Below are 18,989 nucleotides of genomic sequence, written 5' to 3' on the forward strand. Positions count from 1 at the left end.
CTCCCCCCCCCCCTCGCGGCCGCGGGTCCCTCCCTCCCCGCGGGGGCCGGGGGCGCGGCGAGGGGGCGCGGGGTTGCCATGGTCACGCTGAAGCCGCGGCAGCTGGCCCGGCAGCTGCTCCGCCCCGCGGGGCGCACAAAGCCAGGCAGCGTTGGCAGCTGCAGACCTGGAACCCCGAAGGCCTGGGGCTGGGGCACTGGGGCCCGGCACTGAGCTGGAGGTGAGAGGAGGCCGGAGCGGGACTAGGAGCCGCAGTGGGAGCCGAGCTGCCCCCCCCGAGGGAGGGACCGGGCGCCCAGGCCGCAGGTGCGGCGGCGGGGAGCCGGGCGCGGGCGGGAGGGGGGAGGACCGCGGCTGGTTTCCGACCGCGGGCTGAGGGCTGGGTGCCCCCGGGGAGGGCTGCGGCCTGGGTCCTGAGTCCAGAGCAGGTTCCACGCCCTCTTTCGCCGCCTCTACCCTGGTCTGCCCACAGTCGCCAGTCCTTTCTTAGCCTTTTACCCTGCTCATCTCTCCCTGTGCCTGCGTTCCAGTCCCTGCGCCCCGGGCTCCCTCCTCCTGTCCCATCTTTCGGTCTCCCTCCCGCCCTTCCTTCTCTTTGTCTTGGTCTCCTGCCCCTGCGGGCCCGCGCTCCCGCTTCCACAGTTCACTCGCTGCGCCCGCACTCTTCTCCCCACCTCTCCCGCGCGTGCCCTGCCGTCTGCCCCCACCCCTTTCCTCTCTCGGACCCCAGCTCCCCTCCTCCTTGGCCCAGTACCTTCCCCGGGCGGAGCTCCATCCCCAGCCCTCTTTCCTCCCGCTCCGGGCTACGCGCCGCCGAGCCCGGTGGCATCTTCCTCCCTCCCCCGCCACAGCCCCTCCCCTCCCCCTCCCGGGCCTCCCGGCCGCGCGGGGCCCGACTCTCACCGGGGCCTCGTCTACCCCTCCCCCGCCCCCAGCCGCCCTCACTCTCCCCCGCTGCCGACCCAGCCTGCTCGCCCCGCAGGCAGCCGCACCTCCCAGGAAGGGTCTGCAGCTAATGCGGGGGCCCCTCCCCGTCGCCCCCCGCCCGGTGCTCCGCAGCTCTGAAGCTGCGCTCTCCTCCGCGCTCCCCCTCGCACCCCAGCCGTGACCCTCCTCCCCCGCCGCTGGAGGCCGCGGGCTGAAGGGGAGCGGAGCGGGGCGGGGGGCGTGGCGGGGGCGGGCTCCGGAGGGCCGGGGCCGCGGCGCTGGGAGTGACGCCGAGGCCTGGGGTGGGCTCTGCACAGGTTGGCAGATGCTCCGCCTGGGCTCCGCTCTGGGGCCCCGGGTGGCTGGGATTTCCCTCGCTGGCCCCTGGGAATCTCGGCTCCGAGCCCCGCATTCCAGCTGGCTCCAGCCCCCTTTCCGCTGTCACTTGACTCCGCTGGGCCCCAGCCCTGCTTCCCTGCCACTCCTCCAGCCCTGGGCTGGGCCGAGGTGGGCATCACCGGTTAGGAATTTCTCCTGGGGGACGGGGGTAAGGGTTTCAGAATTTTGTGGTTAACTCTACTCTTCCGAGCGGACCCGTGTCTGGCACCGTCATGCCGCCTGGCCCGGGGCGGCATGGGCCTGGGGTGTGGGATGTCCCACTAGAGCGTCAGGGCTGCTGCTCCTCTCCTGAGGCGGCGGAGGGGCACCTCTCAGCCTGGCCTCGAGCCGGCCTTCCCCAGCACCGCCCTGGAAGGAGAGGCTGAGCGCCCAGGTGAGGTTCTTGGGACACCCTGGCCCCATCCTGGGCCTGACTCCACCCTCGGGCCAGCCTCTCCGGGCCCAGATTCCCCAGCGACTGTCTCCGGAGGGGTAGGTGCTCTGGGGCAGTCTGGGCTTGGTTGGAGGGGATGATGGGGAGAGACGGTTCTCTGAGTGACCCTGGCTGTCGGTTGGCGAGTGGCGTAGCAGGTGAGGCGCTCTTGGGTGTGTGTCCACCTGGGCTGCAGGGCCTGCCCAGCTGTGCCTTGGCTCTCCCGAGGGCCAGCCTCTTCCTGGTAGTGCTTTTGTGTACTTGTGGGGTTGGAACTTCGTGCTTCTTCTTGGGCTGGTGTCTGGGACGGCTCATAGGTGAGTGTCTGTCTGCTGTGAGGTACATGGGGTGGGCATCTGCAAGGCAGGGACCTTATGGTGGCGCTGTGACACTGTGTGGGGTGGCACGTGGGGGTGTGGAGCACCTCCCTGCCCACCTCGCCCGCAGCGCGCTGTCCCTGGGTTTGTTTGCCAAGGTTCCCTGGGTCTGATTTCTCTCTGCCTCTGTCTTCCTCCTTCCTACCACGCCCCTCCTCCAGGCCTGTGCTTGCCAGTGGTCGGACCCTGCCCTGAGGGGGAGTCTAGGGCCTGGAGTCTGGACCCCAGAGTCGCGGGGGAACTAGAACGGCCGGGAGAGAGGGGCTGGCGCCAGGCTCTGGGGCAGTGGAGGTTGGGGTGCAGAGTGCGGGAGTCCCAGAAGGTGGCGTGAAGAGTGGGTCTGGGGGGGTGCTGGTTGGACAGGTGAGCCCTGCTTGTTTCTGCCAACCAAACTCCTGCTGCTGGGCTGGGGCCTGGGCCTGTGGGAACCTGCTCCTTCCCCTTGCCCTGGGGCTGCTGCCCCCGCCCCCCCCCCCGCCGTCACCTCCCTCTTCGGGAACTGAGCCCAGAAAAGGGGGAGTAGGGAGGGGCCTGGATGTGTGGAGGCCCTAAGCGGGGCTAGAGTCGCCGCCGGGGCCTCAGCTCCCGGGTTCTCTCGGGTGGGGAACCTGGGGGTGGGGAGGGTGAAGGGCGCCCGGGACGCCCAGCCGAGGTGGGCGGGGTCCGTGGGGACCGCAGGGGGTTTGCGGGAGAGCGGGCGGCGCGGGCTGGGGAGGCGGGGCCGGCGCGGGAGGCGGCGCCTGGCCCGAGCCGCGCGCCCTGGCTCCTCTCCCCGGAACAGGCCCCCGACAGCTGCTCCCGGAGCCGCCGCCGACACCCGAGCCCCGCCGGCGCCACCGAGGCCCCACTCCGGCCGCCGCCGGGCCGCGGGAAGAGCGATGAGAGGTAGGGCGGCGGCGCGGACCCGCGGCGAGGGCGGGGCCGCGCGGCGACGTGCGGGGGCGCCCCCTGCAGCCCCTGGAGGCCCGCGCCCCGCCCCCCGCGCGCCCCGCGGCCGCCAGCCTGCGACCCGGGGACGCGTTCCCGCGCCGAGCGAGGACCCCTTACTCAGGAGCCGAGGCAGGTGCCCCCGGGTGGCCCCACTGCCTCTTCTCCTCGGCCCGCGAGAAGTGGTCGCGCCCTCTCCCACCTGGCGGCCCCGGGGCCTCCGCCCAGCCAGCTCCCAGCCGGGCGGTCTGGCCACAGCCCAGCAGAGGCGCTGGCACCCTAAGCGGCCTGTGGCAGCCGCCCACCCACGCTGGATGGTCAGTTGGTCCTGCCTTGAGAGAGTGAGCACCATGGGCAGTGTCCCGCCCCCGCCCCCAAGCCTTCACCCCACAGGCCCCCTGCTGGCTGCACCTCCACCCCAGCCTGGCTGGCGCACCCTGCCCTCCCCAGCCCGCGCCCCGGGCGCCCAGACTCGGTGCTGCCGAGGGCGCGTGAGTGCAGAAGTGAGTGGCAGTGATTCGGGTGACAGCAGGGGCAGGCTCTCCCTTACCGCCGCCAGCGGTCCGAGTCCCCGCCTTGACCTCTCCCTGGCCTGGTCCGTGTGCTGGGCGGTGGGCCCGTGGGCCCCAGTTCTCTCGGGATCCTGCCCCTGGGCCCGAGTGTCTCACACTGCCCTCTGACGGCGGGAGCGCGCCCGTGGCCTGGGGCCCGGTCTGGGCACTCCTTGCTCACAGGTGCCCGAAGATGGCTCTTCACTAAGTGATGGGCTTGGACTTGCTGAGGGCTGAGGTGTGGATGGAGTCTGTGTGAGAGCCTGATTGCCTGGCCGGGAGCCAGTGTGGAGCGAGTTTCTGCGGCTGTCGCATGTGAGTGTCCCTCACTGAGCCTGGCAGGCCGCCTGCGAGCCGGAGGTGTGTGCGCGCCGTGTTTACAGCAGGCTCTGTAGGCCATGGGTCTGCCCACGTGTGTCTGGGTGTGAGAGTGTGCCTGTGTCCACAGAGCTGCGTGGGTATCGTGAGGGTGGGGGTGGGGAGAGGAGGGTGAACCACCTGCCACCTGCTTCCTGCCTCCAGGCCCAGCCCCCAGTTTGTAATTGGTTGTAATGGGCAGGAGGGTGGGGTTGGGGTAGGTCTTGTGGGCCCGTCCTCCCTGTGTCCAAGAGGGTGGAGAGAATGGGGGATGGGGGTGTCGGAGAAGTGCCCCAGGCGGCGCCTGCATTTCTCCGCTGGGCTCAGTGCTCCGCTCCCCAGCCAGCTCTCTTACCTCTTTCTTTGTGCTTCTCGCCCTGCCTCCCCTGCCCCCTGCCTCCCATCCTCTGCCCGTCTCTGTGTCTCTGCCTGGCTCCTCTTGCCCGTCTGGCTCTGATGACTCATCTGGGATTGGCAGGAAGGTTACTCAGGGAACAAGGGCCCCGCTGTTCCCCCAGTGGTGGGGGTGGCGAGCGGCACCCAGGAATTCCAGGCCCCTGGGGGTGGCTCCTGAACCCCCAAGGGACTAGGCATGATGCCTCTGGTTCTAGCTCTGATTGGATACCAGGGTGCCCCCCGCAACTCAGTCAGCCCCTCAGCTGCTGTTTCAGAGCTGTGGGGTCTCAGCTGCCTCTTACATTCCTGCCTAGAGCATTGTGGGAGCAGCTGGAGGACAAAGGGATGGGGGAGTGTCCCCCACTCCTCCTACCTCCTGGGGCGACTGGGCCCTCTCTTAGACCTGTTCTCATCTCCCAGGCAGCTTAGCCTTTTCCTCAGTCTTGGGTCCTTCCCCTTCAGAAAGTGGGAACTGGGGGCACAGGTGGTCTGGGCTCAGGAGGGAAGGCAGAGCAGGAAGAGCTGGGGTATGAAGGGTGGTCCTAGGGGTCCTTCAGGATTCCAGGGCCTGGGGAGCTCATGCAGACCTGTGAATAGGACAGGTCAGGACAGCTGTTCCTGCGCTGGGCTGGAGAGGGTAGTGCCGGGATTCATTAAGAGGGACTATTGGAATGGTTTTAGGTGGGCCGGGCTGCCTGGACCCCAGTGGGGAAGAACAGGGTTCTCAAACTTTCATGGCACAGATCACGGGGGACTGTGTTAAAATGCAGGCCTAGGGTGAGGCCTGAGGTCCTGCATTTCTCCCAAGCTCCCAGGTGTTGTTGAGGTGACTGTTCTAGGGTCACATTGGGCCTAGCAGGCCACAGAGGACCATGAGATTGGAAGGTGCTGGGGTCCCCCACTTGTCTTAGAATTCTGGGCTCCTAGGTGGGGAGGGGACCAGAGTTTCACCCAGTGTCTAGCACATGGGAAGCATTCTAAAAATATAACTGATGCTGTCAAACACCTTGCTCTGTCACCCCCAGAGCAGCCCATTCTCTCTGTCTGTTGTTGGCTGTGGCCCAGTCTCCCTGATTGCCCTTTAACTTACCCCCCCACCCGTTTTGTCCCCTGCAGAGATGCTGCCCCCACCCCCTTAGGCCCAAGGGATCAGGAGCTATGGGGCCAGGGGCCCTCTCACCTCTACTGCTGCTGTTCTCGGTGGCAACTGGAGATGCTGACATGAAGGGACATTTCGACCCTGGTGAGGAGACTGGCTCTTGGGTCCCTGAGGGATGAGGCTTGGGAGACAGAATCGGAGGCTGTGACCCTTGTCTTCCTGTATTCACCCAGCCAAGTGCCGCTATGCCCTGGGCATGCAGGACCGGACCATCCCAGATGGGGACATTTCTGCCTCTAGCTCCTGGTCAGACTCTACGGCTGCTCGCCACAGCAGGTACCTGGCACACTGGGTGGGGCTGCCCTGGAGGTTAACTCCTGGGGTCTCTACTTGCCCTTCCAAACCCTCTGCCCAAGCCAAGAGGCTTCTGAGAGGGCCAGTGGCAATGACCCCTCCCCCCCCCAGTCCTGGGGGACTTTAAATACAAGAGCCAGAGGCAGACCCAGGGCCAGATGTTCCCTGTGACCTCCTGCCCCCTCCCAGGCTGGAGAGCAGCGATGGGGACGGGGCATGGTGCCCCGCAGGGCCGGTCTTTCCCAAGGAGGAGGAGTATCTGCAGGTGGATCTTCGGCGGCTGCACCTGGTGGCTCTGGTGGGCACCCAGGGGCGGCATGCTGGAGGCCTGGGCAAGGAGTTCTCCCCCAGCTACCGGCTGCGTTACTCCCGGGACGGCCACCGCTGGATGGACTGGAGGGACCGCTGGGGTCAGGAGGTGAGGCTGGCAGGGGCAGCAGCCAGGAGGGGTTGCTCTCCTCTCTCCTCCAGCTACACTTTAAATGCCACCTATCCACTGACCATCCTCCATTTCACACCCTCTCCAGCCCAAACCTCTCCACCTGAGCTCCATCTAGCGCTGTTCCACCTGGATGTCTAATGGGTCTCTCAAATTTACCATCAACTTCCCAAGCTGAACTTGAGTCCCATGCCCACCCCAAGCCTGTCTCCTGCCCCCCAGCATTCTCTAGCTCAGGAAATGGTGCCACCATGTGCCCAGTTGTTCAGGCCAAGAGGATATCCCCGACTCCTTGTTCTCCTACCTCCTGCTTCCAACACATCAGTGAGGCCAGTCTGTTTTCTGCCTCTGACCACTTTCCACCACCCCAACTGCCACCTGCCTTAGGCGGAACACATCGTTTCCACCCCATCCCCATCCCCACCCCCACCCCCATCCCCATCCCCACCCCCACCCCCATCCCCATCCCCACCCCCACCCCCATCCCCATCCCCATCCCCATCCCAGCTTAGGTGAAGGCTTGATGTCGTCTCCTAACTGTTCTCCCTGCTTCTGCCCTTCCTGCCTGAAGTTCGATCTTGCCCCAGAGGCAACAGCTAGTGTACTTCAGACAATGCATGTCAGTCCCCCACAGGCGTGCATCTCCTCAACTCTAAGGGACCCACGAGTCCTGCAACCAGGGAGCAGTGGGCAGCGGCAGCTCATCCCAGGCTAACCCCCAGACCCTGTCCCCAAGGCCCCTTTTCTCTGACTTTCCAGAGAGCTAGGGCAGCCCAGTCTGGGCTCATTTCCCCACCTAGTCCCTCTCCTGTTGCTTCTTCTACCCTAGGCCTTCCGTGTTTCACTGTCCCCAGCTTTAATAAACATTCTCTCAAAATCAAAAAGAGATAAAAAAGAAGATGCACATCAGGGGACATGGCAGCTGCAGATGTCAGCTGGCTCCCACTTGGCCAGAACAAAGTGAGGCCCCTCCCGAGAGCAAGTGCAGAAGCTGGGCCCGCCTGGCCCTTGCCATACTGTTACTCCTGTCCTTGCCTCTCCTGGCTCCCCAGTTTTCTAGTAGTTCTTGAACAAGTTAGGGCCCCTCCCACAGCTTTAGCACATTTTCACTTGCTGTTCTTTGTGCCTGGAAAGCTCCTCCCCGCCCTCCATGTCTGCAGGCCCTCCTCACTCCATCCAGTTCTTCCCCAGACATCACCTCCTCAGAGATCCTTTTCTGACCACCCCACCTCCCACTGCTCCAGCCCCACTCCCACCTCTTGTTTCTCACATGGGGCTCAGTTCTACAGGGGAGGGACTGGTGCTCACCAGCGAGGACAAGAAGGCTGGCCCATGCTGGGCACTGGGCCAGCACCTGCGGAGTGAACAGGGGCTAGGGAGCTGGAGCAGGAGTGCAGGACTGTGAGGATGGGTGAAATCTGGCACAGCAGGCCGAGTGGCTTTGAGACAGATACATGGAGCCAAGGGAGGGAGGACTGCAACTGGGCTGACGGACGTGTCAGGACTGCTGCAGCCCCGCAGCCAGCGGAGTGTACAGCGCCACCTTCACGGGTCTCTGTGTGGCAGGGGCTGGGGTAGGGAGCAGCTGGCAACCCAGGTGTTAAACCTGCCTTTCCCACCCATCTGCCTTGTTTCCTGGCCCACAGGTGATCTTGGGTAATGAGGACCCTGGGGGAGTGGTGCTGAAGGACCTTGGGCCCCCCATGGTGGCCCGACTGGTCCGCTTCTACCCCCGGGCTGACCGGGTCATGAGCGTCTGTCTGCGGGTGGAGCTCTATGGCTGCCTCTGGAAGGGTGAGTTGTTTAGGGGTTCATCCCCCTGAGAACTCGTTTCCTATCCTGGGGACTGGCGGTGGGGTCCTGGGGAGAGGGGCACCCAGGGTCGTCTCTCCTGTGGGGAAGCTGTCACTCTGAGTGAGGAGGGACTGGCCAAAGTGGCCTGCTCTGTGCCAGTGGCCTGTGGAAGGTGGGGCCAGAGGCTAAGCCCTCATAAGCTCCCAGCCCTCACCTCCCGCCCTCCCCTAGATGGACTCCTGTCTTACACAGCCCCTGTGGGGCAGACGATGTACTTGGCCGAGGCCGTGCACCTCAATGACTCTACCTACGATGGACACACCACACACACCGTTGGCGGGTGAAGAAGCTGGCCCTGCAGGACGGGCCTGAGGAGGGAGGGAGGATAAAGCGTGTGTGGGTGTGCATGTGGGTGAGTGTGCGTACGTGTGCATGCACATGTGCGTGTGTGGGTGTGCATGTGGGTGTGTGTGTACGTGTGCGTGCACATGTGCGTGTGTGGGTGTGCATGTGGGTGGGTGTGCGTGCGCGCGTGCACGTGTGTGGGTGGGTGTGCATGTGGGTGCGTGTGCATGTGTACATGTGTGTGTGTGTGTGTGCGTGCAACACGTGTGTGGGGGTGCATGTGTGTAGGGGTGGTAAGTAGTCTGCATAGTGAGACAGATGAGATAGATGAATGGGGAGGGGATGGGTTAGGTGGGGCCTCAAGGGGCAGGACCAGGATTGAAGGGCAGCAAGGCGACCAGTAGCTCTTGTGACACTGTGTGAATTAGAAAAAGGCATCCCTTTGCTAACACACATCTGTTGGAAACTGTCACAAAAAACACACATCATAGGGTGCTTTGTGCAGCATGGGACTCCCGTCCTAGTCCCCAGGGAGGGGAGAGCTGCGTGAGGCTGGGACGAGGGGCTGGGTAGGCCAGGCGGGGTTGCTGAGCCCTGGGTAGGCAGCACTTTCTTCTCTCCCAACCTGCCCCGGCCCTCCCCAGGCTGCAGTATGGAGGCCTGGGCCAGCTGGCAGATGGTGTGCTGGGGCTGGATGACTTCCGGAAGAGCCAGGAGTTGCGGGTCTGGCCAGGCTACGACTACGTGGGATGGAGCAACCACAGCTTCTCCAGTGGCTACCTGGAGATGGAGTTTGAGTTTGACAGGCTCAGGGCCTTCCAGGTCATGCAGGTGAGTGCACCCAGCTCCCAGGGAGGGCGCTGAGACCAGGGTGCTTCCCTGTGCTCCTGGCCTTGGCCCTATGTCCTTTCCTTCCCCCTAGGTTCACTGTAACAACATGCACACCCTGGGAGCCCGCCTTCCTGGCGGGGTGGAGTGTCGCTTCAAGCGGGGCCCAGCCATGGCCTGGGAGGGGGAGCCTGTGCGGCATGCCCTGGGGGGCAGCCTGGGGGACCCCAGAGCCCGGGCTGTGTCGGTGCCCCTTGGCGGCCGCCTGGCTCGCTTCCTGCAGTGCCGCTTCCTCTTTGCTGGGCCTTGGTTACTCTTCAGTGAGATCTCCTTCATCTCTGGTAAGCCCTGATGCCTGCCAATCCCCAACCTCTGGGACTGCCAGGCCCTCGCTGCCCCAAGCAGGCACCATATCTACCCACCACCCACGAGACTTCCCAAACAGGGGGTCCCCCAAATGATTGGAACTCTCCCCACCTCTTCCCCACCTCTGTCTTTTCTTTATGAGCCATCATAACTGATGTTGAGCCAGGATGACGCTGGCTGTGAAAATACTGAAACACTCTCTGCTGGTTGGGAAATGGCCTCTTCCTAAGCCTCCTGATACTGTGATCCCTGCCCTGGGCTTCCCCTGGGAGCCCTGCACCTCCCCACAGTCCAGCAACTAAGAGGCTAATGTCCACCACAGCCAGGGCCTCCAGACCCCTGGAACTGGTCCCACCACCCGTTCTGATTGGTTGGGATGGGTGTTGAGTGTTAGCCCTGTTCCCTCCCCTCAGTCTTTACTAGTTCTCCTGCAGGCCCCCTCCCTACCTGCCTCCCTGTCTTGTCTTCTCCCCAGATGTTATGAATGACTCTTCTCTGGCTCTGGGGGGCACCTTCCCACCAGCCCCTTGGTGGCCACCTGGCCCACCTCCCACCAACTTCAGCTTGGGTGAGCAGCCCTGGGGCCTCCTGTGGGTGTGGGCCCTGCGCACCGCTCCTCCCTGGGCCCCCCGACTCGGGTGAGAAGCCTTCTGCCATTCTGACCCCCCTGCTCCTGCCAGAGCTGGAGCCCAGGGGCCAGCAGCCCGTGGCCAAGGCGGAGGGGAGCCCGACTGCCATCCTCATTGGCTGCCTGGTGGCCATCATCCTGCTGCTGCTGCTGATCATCGCCCTCATGCTCTGGCGGCTGCACTGGCGCCGGCTCCTCAGCAAGGTGGGCGCGGGGCTCTGCGCCTGAGGCCACCTGTGTCCGCATCAGTCGGTCCAGCAGGGATCGAGCACAGTCTAGTTAGAATAGTTAGGGGAGGCTCAGTAGAGACCACTTACAAAAGTGAGGGTGGGGTACATGGAAATTAAGAGGGGTAGTGGGGTCCGCAGGGCCAGTCACCACAGGGTGTCACCGTCCTGGGCTGCTTGGTGAGAGGAGGCCACACTTACCAGAACCTGGGGGGCAAGCCTTGAGGGGGCAGTGGACTCTGGTTCAGGGATGCAGTAGCCTGAGTCCACTCCTCGGAGGGGCTGGGAGAATAACCAGCCTAATCGCGCTTTCCAGTGTTTTCCATGGGCTCTCCAAACTCCTGCTGGGCTTCTCTCTGGCCAAGCCAGCTCTTGCCTGTTGCAGTCCATGCTGGTCACCTCTTGGGGTAGAAGCCAGTGGGAAAAGGTGGAGTTGGAGGAACAGCTGGAAGAAGTCTGGCATACCTCAAACCCATGTCTTCCAGCGAGAGTCCGGGGTGTGAACATGTTAAAGTTGATAATTATGGACTGGTCAGACCAGGGTGGGATCCCATCCTGGGACTCAGGTGCTCTTGAGCCTGTTTCTTCACCTGTGACGTGGAGTTCGCTGTAGATACCACTCCAGGACTGCTCTGAGGACGGGAGGAGGGAGTGTGGGGGCAGCACTGGACAGAGCTGGATGTGCTGCTTGGCTGCAGCACCGCTCACTTCTTGCCTTCCCTGTGACAAGGCCGAGCGTCGGGTCCTAGAAGAGGAGCTGACAGTTCATCTCTCTGTCCCTGGGGACACCATCCTCATCAACAACCGCCCAGGTCCTCGAGAGCCACCCCCTTACCAGGAGCCCCGGCCTCGCGGGAACCCAGCCCATTCTGCCCCCAGTGTCCCCAACGGCTCAGGTAAGACCTGGCTTATTCTGGTTCTACCTCCATCCTCTCTGCCTGTTTTCTTACTATGTTCCTTTCCTATTCCTTTCTTTTTTTGTCACCCCCAGTTTCAACTCATTTTTTTATTTCTGTGCCCCTGGTCACTACCAAATATATCATTCCATGTCCCTACCTTATAATCTCACTCAGGAATTTCCCATGTGTTACTCATCGTCCCCAGTGGTCTTATCCTGTCTCTGTCCCATACACACCTCTCTGTCTTTTCTGTTGTGCCCTTTCATTGTGTCTTCCTGGCCCCTCTCCTTTCTCCTAGACTCACCACATTCCTTTCATCCATCCATTCATCATGTATCTGTTATTCTGTCCATCCATCCATCCTCCACCTACCAATCTATATTCATACGTCATTCATCCATTCATCATGTATCTATTATTCCATCCATCCATCCATCCATCCATCCATCCATCCATCCATCCATCCTATAGTCATCCATCCTTCATCCATCCATCCGTCATCTATCAATCCATCATCTATCCAACCATTTACCCCTCACCTATCCATCCATCCATACAGTTTTTATTTATCCATCCATCAATCAGCCATTCATCCATTACCCATCCATCCATCATCTATTTGTTCATCCATCATCCATCCATCCATCCATCCATCCATCCATCCATCCATCCATCCATCCATCATGTTTGTCCATCCATCCATCCGTCATCCATCCGTCCATCCAACCATCCATCCATCATCTGTTTGTCCATCCATCCAGCCAGCCAGCCATCATCTGTTTGTCCATCCATCCATCCATCCATCCATCCATCCATCCATCCATCCATCCATCCATTATTTATCCAGCTCCCCAGCACTCTCCACATCCTTGTTATATCCTGTCTCTCTTAGTATATTTGTTCCCATCAGCCCTGGTCTTGCCCTGTTCCTGGTCTCCCTGTCTGTCTAGCCTTGAGTCTCATCCCTTCCCCGTGTTCTCCCCCCCTCCTTCTCCCGACAGCGTTGCTGCTCTCCAATCCAGCCTACCGCCTCCTTCTGGCCACTTACGCCCGTCCCCCTCGAGGCCCGGGCCCCCCCACACCCGCCTGGGCCAAACCCACCAACACCCAGGGTAAGCCCCTCTGCCCTGGGCTCCACCAGGCTCCCCGAACCTCTATTGGGACAGGGAAAGTCCTCACACCTTGCACTGCCTCCTCTCCTCACTGTGGCCTCTTCTGCTCCCCGAGTTCCCACGGAGGACTCCCCTGTGCCCTTAGCTCTCCTCTGCCGCTGCTCGCTCCTCTTTAAGGCCTCCCCTTGAGCTGAGGAGTAGAAAGCACCCTGGTCCTCAGCTCTGCCCCTCCTCCTCTCCCACCTCATCTCTCCCGCTCTCCAGAGCCAGAGGAGGTTGCGGTGCTGGCCCAGGTTCTCCTGTAACTCCTTTGTTCTCCCCTCTCTCTAGAGCTTCGAGGAGGAGGGCTTCTCACCCTGGGTGCTTGCCCTGTCCCCCCATGTGTCCTCTCTCTGCAGTCCCCGAGGTGAAGGCTCACGCCCCCGCCCTTTCTGTCTGCTCCTCTCCTCGGTGTTGCCTTCTCATTGTTGCCCCTTCTCCAGGGCTGAGGGGCAGCTCTGCCTCCTCTCCTCTGTCTGTAGCCTCTTGTCGTGCGGGCCGTGAGGAATCGTTGCCCTCCCCTCTCTGTGTGCCCCCGTCTCTGCTTGTCTTTGAGCTTGGTGTGTTGGGTCAGGGAGGGTTGGGTGTGAGGGCAGGGGGCAGCAGGGCAGGGAGGAGCCAAGGCTGAAAGTGGTTGGGAGGGGAGGAAGCGGGGAACAGTTAAGCGAGAGGGAGGGGCTGCCAGTGAGTGGGGCAAAGGTTCAGAAAGTGGAGGTGACCGATTGGCTGGCACCGTCCTCCTTATGGTGGGTAGAGGATCTCTTCCCGATGAGACGTCTCATGGTCTCTTGGGTTAGGCTGGGATGCCTAGAGAATAAGACCTCATGACCATCCCCAGTGCCTTGAAAACTCCAGAGCGGCTAACTCTCACCCACGCTAGCGTCCTCTCTGGTTTGAGGAGGTTGATGGAGGGTAGACCCAGTCTCCCACCCAACTGGGAGCCTGTGAAAAGCTGGGGTGTGGAGAACCGTGGCTCTCAGGGGCTGCTCCTGATGCCTCCACCTGTCTTCTTTCCTTTACTCTTCCAGCCTGCAGTGGGGACTATATGGAGCCTGAGAAGCCAGGTGCCCCGCTTCTGCCCCCACCTCCCCAGAACAGCGTCCCCCATTATGCCGAGGCTGACATTGTCACTCTGCAGGGCGTTACCGGGGGCAACACCTATGCCGTGCCCGCGCTGCCCCCAGGGGTGGCCGGGGATGGGCCCCCCAGAGTGGATTTCCCTCGGTCACGGCTCCGTTTCAAGGAGAAGCTTGGCGAGGGCCAGTTTGGGGAGGTAAGGGTCCCTGCCAGCCATCATTAATGTCTGACTGGGGATTTGACACCATGCCCACATGTCCCCGTGAGCAGGAACCTGTTTTCTGTGACTGTGTTGTCCTAGTTGACCTTGTTGACCAAAGGAACTGCCTGGTGACCCTTTAGACCATCTAACAGATGATCTTGTTTCTCCAGGTGCACCTGTGTGAGGTAGAGAGCCCTCAAGATCTGGTCAGTCTTGATTTCCCTCTTAATGTGCGCAAGGGACACCCCTTGCTGGTAGCTGTCAAGATCCTACGGCCAGATGCCACCAAGAATGCCAGGTGAGAACCAGGATTGGCATCTGGGAATGGAGGGGAGGCCATGAAGAGTGGGAAGCATCCTAGAGAGAAACATGGTAGACAACAGAGGGACATCTGGGGGAGGCCCTCATGTTCCTGCGAGTCAGTGTGAGCAGCAGGGTGGGCGTGCTGATCCATGTGAGCAGGGGCAAGGTCGGGTCAGCCCTGCGTGCCCTTGCTACCTTCTCCCTGCCTCTCCAGGAACGATTTCCTGAAGGAGGTGAAGATCATGTCAAGGCTAAAGGACCCAAACATCATCCGGCTGCTGGGCGTGTGCGTGCAAGACGACCCTCTCTGCATGATTACCGATTACATGGAGAACGGTGACCTTAACCAGTTCCTCAGTGCTCACCAGCTGGAGGACAAGGCGGCTGAGGGGCCCCCCGAGGATGGGGCAGCCGCCCAGGGGCCCACTATCAGGTCAGCTGTTGCTCAGGCTGGCCTTCTCTGAGAGCTGCAGCCTAGAGGCAGGGGGAGTGTGGGGCAGGGGCAGGTATTGGCTCTAGGAGGGGCCTGGGGGGAGGAACATGAGAGGCAGAAAGGCCCAGCATGGCTACAGCGAGGGGGCTGATGGGACTTGTCCTGTCGGGGATTTCCTTGTGCCTCTGTCACCCTCACTGCCCGAGTCCAGATCAGGGGCATAATAACAGTGGTAGCTCTCTGGGTTCGGATGAGCCAAAGAAAGGTTGAGCAGGCACTTACCCACACCCACCCCAGCCCACCCACCCCACCCCGTACTTCCATGTTGTCACAGTGGCTGCCCTTTCTCTCCTGGGAACCCGTGAGGGGGAATGAGCTGGGGCTGCCCAGTGACCCTCTGTTCGTGACTCCCTTACTCAGCTACTCGATGCTGTTGCATGTGGCGACCCAGATTGCCTCGGGCATGCGCTATTTGGCCACGCTCAACTTTGTGCATCGGGACCTGGCCACAAGGAACTGCCTGGTCGGGGAAAATTTCACCATCAAAATTGCCGACTTCGGCATGAGCCGGAACCTCTACGCTGGGGACTATTACCGCGTGCAGGGCCGGGCGGTGCTGCCCATCCGCTGGATGGCGTGGGAGTGCATCCTCATGGTGAGACGCCAAGAGAGGCGGGCAGGGCAGGGAACTCTGGCTGCCACTTGAAGCTGTGTCTCATTTAGTTTCCTCATCTATGAAGTGAGGATTTGAACCAGTGCCCTATAAGGTTCCCTGTGGCTCAGGGACTGGAGAAAGCAGGGAGGTATGGTGTGATGGGGAAGGCCCCAGGAGACAAGAGTGGGTCTGAGAGATGGAGTCAGGGTGGCAAAGAGCAAGAGAGACCAAGTGACGGGGGGGCTAGAGACAGAGGGGATGAGTTGGGAGCTAGTAGGGACCAGAGTGGGGGGGGCAGGAGGGTAGAAAATGGAAGAGCGGAGGGAGAGGACAAGAGCCCGAGAAGCAAGGCAGAGCCCACGGAGGGGGCAGGCTTCTGGGAGAGGCCCCTGTGGGGAATGGAGGAGCCCTGTGCTGCCTGATGCCTTTCTCTCCCTTTTGCCTTGTCCACGCACCAGGGGAAGTTCACTACGGCGAGTGACGTGTGGGCCTTTGGGGTGACCCTGTGGGAGGTGCTGATGCTCTGCCGGGCCCAGCCCTTCGGGCAGCTGACGGATGAACAAGTCATTGAGAACGCAGGGGAGTTCTTCCGGGACCAGGGCCGGCAGGTTAGAGCAGGCGGAGGGGAGGACAGGGCGGGGCTGGGAGGGCAGAGCCTGTCACCTTGGGAGTTGATCATCCTCACTGCTGCCGCAATGTAGGTGTACCTGTCCCGGCCCCCTGCCTGCCCCCTGGGCCTGTATGAGCTGATGCTTCGGTGCTGGAGTCGGGAGCCGGAGCAGCGACCACCTTTCTCCCAGCTGCATCGGTTCCTGGCAGAAGATGCACTTAACACAGTGTGAATCACGACACCCAGCCGGCCCTCCCTCGGGGAGGCTCGGGGGAAGCCAGTGGCACCAAACCAGAGGAGCTAATGGCACCTCCACTCCCTCTGCCCTTCACCTCAAAGAGGCAGTGTGACCCCAGGTGGGCCGAGCCTGCCAGGGCGCTGACGCGCTCCCTGCTCCTCTCCTAGAAGCCCCTGCCACCCACCCAGCTGGCCCTGTGGATGGGATCCTCTCGGACCTCTTCTGGCCATACCTTGGGGGAGCATGGGACAAACAGGGCAGACACTGGACTTGGCCCCCTGGAGCACCTGGGCCTCCTGGACAACACTGGTTCTCAGAGGGAAGGTTGTGGCCACCCAGCCTCTCTCTTTCCGTCACACACTGGACCCCACTGGCTGAGAATTTGGGAAGTGAGGATGGAAAAGGAATTGTCCTCCTTCTGGAATTGTCCTCAGCTTGGCTTTTCTCCCCCAACCCTGTCCTCTGAAACACTGGACCTGGGGGTGACCCCGCCCCGACCCCTATCACGCCCACCTTCCCCTGCCGTGTTGGAGCTAGAACTTCTCTAAGCCTGATGTTTCTGTGGAATAAAGATTGGGATTAGGGGAAAGGAAAAAATGCCCGTGGCCTGGGTTTGGGCATCTCTACCGTAGCTGCCACATTGGTTTTTCTATAATCACTTGGGGTTTGTACATTTTTGGCAGAAGAGACACAGATTTTACACTAATATATGGATCGAGCTCAATGTAATTTTAATCCCCTGCATTAGGCAGGTAATAATAAAGGTTGAGTTTTCCACAGCTATGAGTAGGTTTCTTGGGGTTTTAGTAAAATCTGCCTCCTGCTCCCCCCTTCCTTCTTTCTCTTCCCCCTCCCTGTTTCCCTCTTCCACTCCCTACTGCGTACTTTGCCCAGCACAGTGTGCTGTGTGTCCATAAGCCAGGCCCTTGCTGGAGGGGGACCTCAGGTCCCACATGAATTTATGAACCTCGTCAGCTCCAACAAGAGCTCTGCAGGAGGCCTGGGTCTTAAGCTTGTTTGACCCATGGACTCTTCTGGCAGTCGGAGAGGTCTACTGATTTCTCCTCAGAATTATGTTTTAAAACCCATTTAAAGAGATATATACACATACATATGTGCGTGTATATATATTTATGTGATTATGGTTTATCAAAATGTTAAAAATTATGCTATATTAAGGTCCTTTTAAATATATTTAATAACACCTAGGAGCAGTGTAGTAGGTACTGATATTTTCAAAAAGTATAACAATAAACGTACGTGAGATTTCTGTGACTAGAGGGATATGAAAGTAGCCGTGGTGTCTCTTTGTGACAGTAGCACGAACTGCTAGTGCTCCTGGGGGTTTTGCTCATACTCATACTTGGAGGAAATGCTAAATTTCAGTTATAGGTTAATAAAAATAGAAGTGTCCTTTTTTCCTTGCCCATATTCTAGGGCCTCCCCCCTGCCCCCACCAAAGGGTCTGGAAGTCCCAGGTGGAGGATACTTGGATTAGGCTGATAAGCATGCAGATCACCCATTGGGTGTCTCACCGAGAGCCAGAAACAAGAGCCTAAATTATTTCAGCCTTGGAAGGATGAACCACCAGGAGAACTCTTTAACAAAGAGTTCAAATCTAGTTGGAAAGGAAAAAAAATCAGTTGCAAGTATTAGAAAAGGCAGGTCCACCTTGATGGTCGTTCTTGTGAAATGAAGACCCAGGGGTCACGGTTGATATTCACAAAATGAGCCAACTAGATAAAGAGGATAACAGTAGAGAGAATCTAATTTTAGGTGAATTCATTGGCCCTTGGGGTCCAGGACACAGATCTAGGAGTCCTGCTGAAACCTGCAGGTCAGAGCACTGTGAGCCACAATTTAAAGTGGGTAATGGCAGGTCAAGGGCTGAGAAGCCAGAACCCAGAATGGCAAGGGGCAGATGGCATGCAGTGAGCGGAGACCTCCCAGTCTATGAGCTCAGAACTCAGATGCTCTAGACCAGTGATTTCCAACTTTTTCATCTCATGGCACATAAACTAATTACTAAAATTCTCAAAAAGGAGGTATAAATTTGATTCATTCACACTGGATGGCTGTGGTTGTGTTGGCTGTTGTCACGTTTTTATTTGACGGTCTAAGGGAAAAGAGATCAGCGTCCCTGACTAGTCAGGTATGCATGTTTTAAAAATTCTTGTGGCACCCTGTTGAAAATCACTGCTCCAGACGGTAACCACAGGTTCATGTGCATTTCAGTCTCAGCGTGTTCAAACCTGCTCCTTCCCCATTGTTTCCTGACTGAATGGCAGCAGCATCCACTCAGCTGCACAAGCCAGAAACCTGGGGGTCACCTACTCTCCCTCCCAAATCCAGTCAATCATGAAGCTCTGTTGATATTGCTTCCCAAATTTTCCTTAAATTCATCATTTCTCTCTGTCGCCCCATGGCACACACTGCCTCCCTCTTGCCTGGACTATGACAGTGTCTCTCAGGATCTGTCCCTGCTCCTCTCTCGTTTTCAGACTTGCAGCTGGACTGGTCTTGAAAACATATAAATCTGTTCCTTTGTTTGAAACCCAGTAATGGCTTCCCATTGACTTTAGAATAAGAACAAAATCTTGGCCAACTCTGGCCCCCCACCTCCGGGTTGGATCCTTCCCCATCCTCTCCTTCAGGTACCACTGGCCTTTCAGTTCCACCCATGGGCAGGCCTTAGTCCCTCCTGCCACATGGCCTTTGTAGTATGCTGTTCCCCTATCTGGAACACAGTTCCCTGCTGTCTGCCTTGGTAACACCTGCTTGTCCCTTAGCATTGGCCCCTGACTTGCCCGACCAGGTCAAATTCCCTCTTGATGCTCAGAGCAACAGGACTCTCTTCTTTGCAGCACTTACTACAGGTGCACTTTTACATGTGTGGCTTTTTTTAATTTAAAGAAAATATTTACCTACTGTGTGCCAGGTACCACACTTCTTATATATTACATCTTATTTAATACTCCCAACATATGAAATAGCT

General features: G+C 59.9%; 1 protein-coding gene across 6 annotated transcripts; it reads left to right on the top strand.

Moving 5' to 3' along the window:
• The first annotated feature begins 138 nt into the window (after positions 1 to 138).
• DDR1 (discoidin domain receptor tyrosine kinase 1) lies at positions 139 to 17,269 on the top strand. 6 transcript variants are annotated; one of them, XM_016214798.2, is made up of 18 exons: positions 139 to 220; positions 5,463 to 5,589; positions 5,679 to 5,781; positions 5,989 to 6,217; positions 7,885 to 8,032; positions 8,264 to 8,372; positions 9,022 to 9,208; positions 9,300 to 9,546; positions 10,047 to 10,139; positions 10,252 to 10,403; positions 11,157 to 11,322; positions 12,327 to 12,437; positions 13,505 to 13,749; positions 13,926 to 14,053; positions 14,273 to 14,491; positions 14,912 to 15,146; positions 15,605 to 15,754; positions 15,848 to 17,269. In XM_016214798.2, the coding sequence occupies exons 2-18, from the start codon at positions 5,505 to 5,507 to the stop codon at positions 15,986 to 15,988; spliced, it is 2,748 nt and encodes a 915-aa protein (XP_016070284.1). In that variant the 5' UTR covers positions 139 to 220; positions 5,463 to 5,504; the 3' UTR covers positions 15,989 to 17,269. The 6 variants fall into 6 exon arrangements, with proteins under 6 accessions (XP_016070284.1, XP_087673389.1, XP_016070287.1 ...); XM_016214800.2 differs by lacking the exon at positions 139 to 220 and adding an exon at positions 1,379 to 1,434; XM_016214797.2 differs by lacking the exon at positions 139 to 220 and adding an exon at positions 1,573 to 1,699.
• Positions 17,270 to 18,989: the final 1,720 nt, after the last annotated feature.

Source organism: Miniopterus natalensis, chromosome 5 (assembly GCF_054644295.1).
Source record: "Miniopterus natalensis isolate mMinNat1 chromosome 5, mMinNat1.hap1, whole genome shotgun sequence".
In the NCBI taxonomy this organism is placed as follows: Eukaryota; Metazoa; Chordata; class Mammalia; order Chiroptera; family Miniopteridae; genus Miniopterus; species Miniopterus natalensis.

What these genes read in the sequence shown, in the direction of transcription:
- DDR1 (XM_016214798.2), top strand. Translation starts at nt 5,505, where the DNA reads ATGGGGCCAGGGGCCCTCTCACCTCTACTGCTGCTGTTCTCGGTGGCA. An exon ending in ACGGCTGCTCGCCACAGCAG is followed by an intron (nt 5,782 to 5,988) that starts GTACCTGGCACA and finishes GCCCCCTCCCAG; the next exon opens with GCTGGAGAGCAGCGATGGGG. An exon ending in CAGTGTCCCCAACGGCTCAG is followed by an intron (nt 11,323 to 12,326) that starts GTAAGACCTGGC and finishes TTCTCCCGACAG; the next exon opens with CGTTGCTGCTCTCCAATCCA.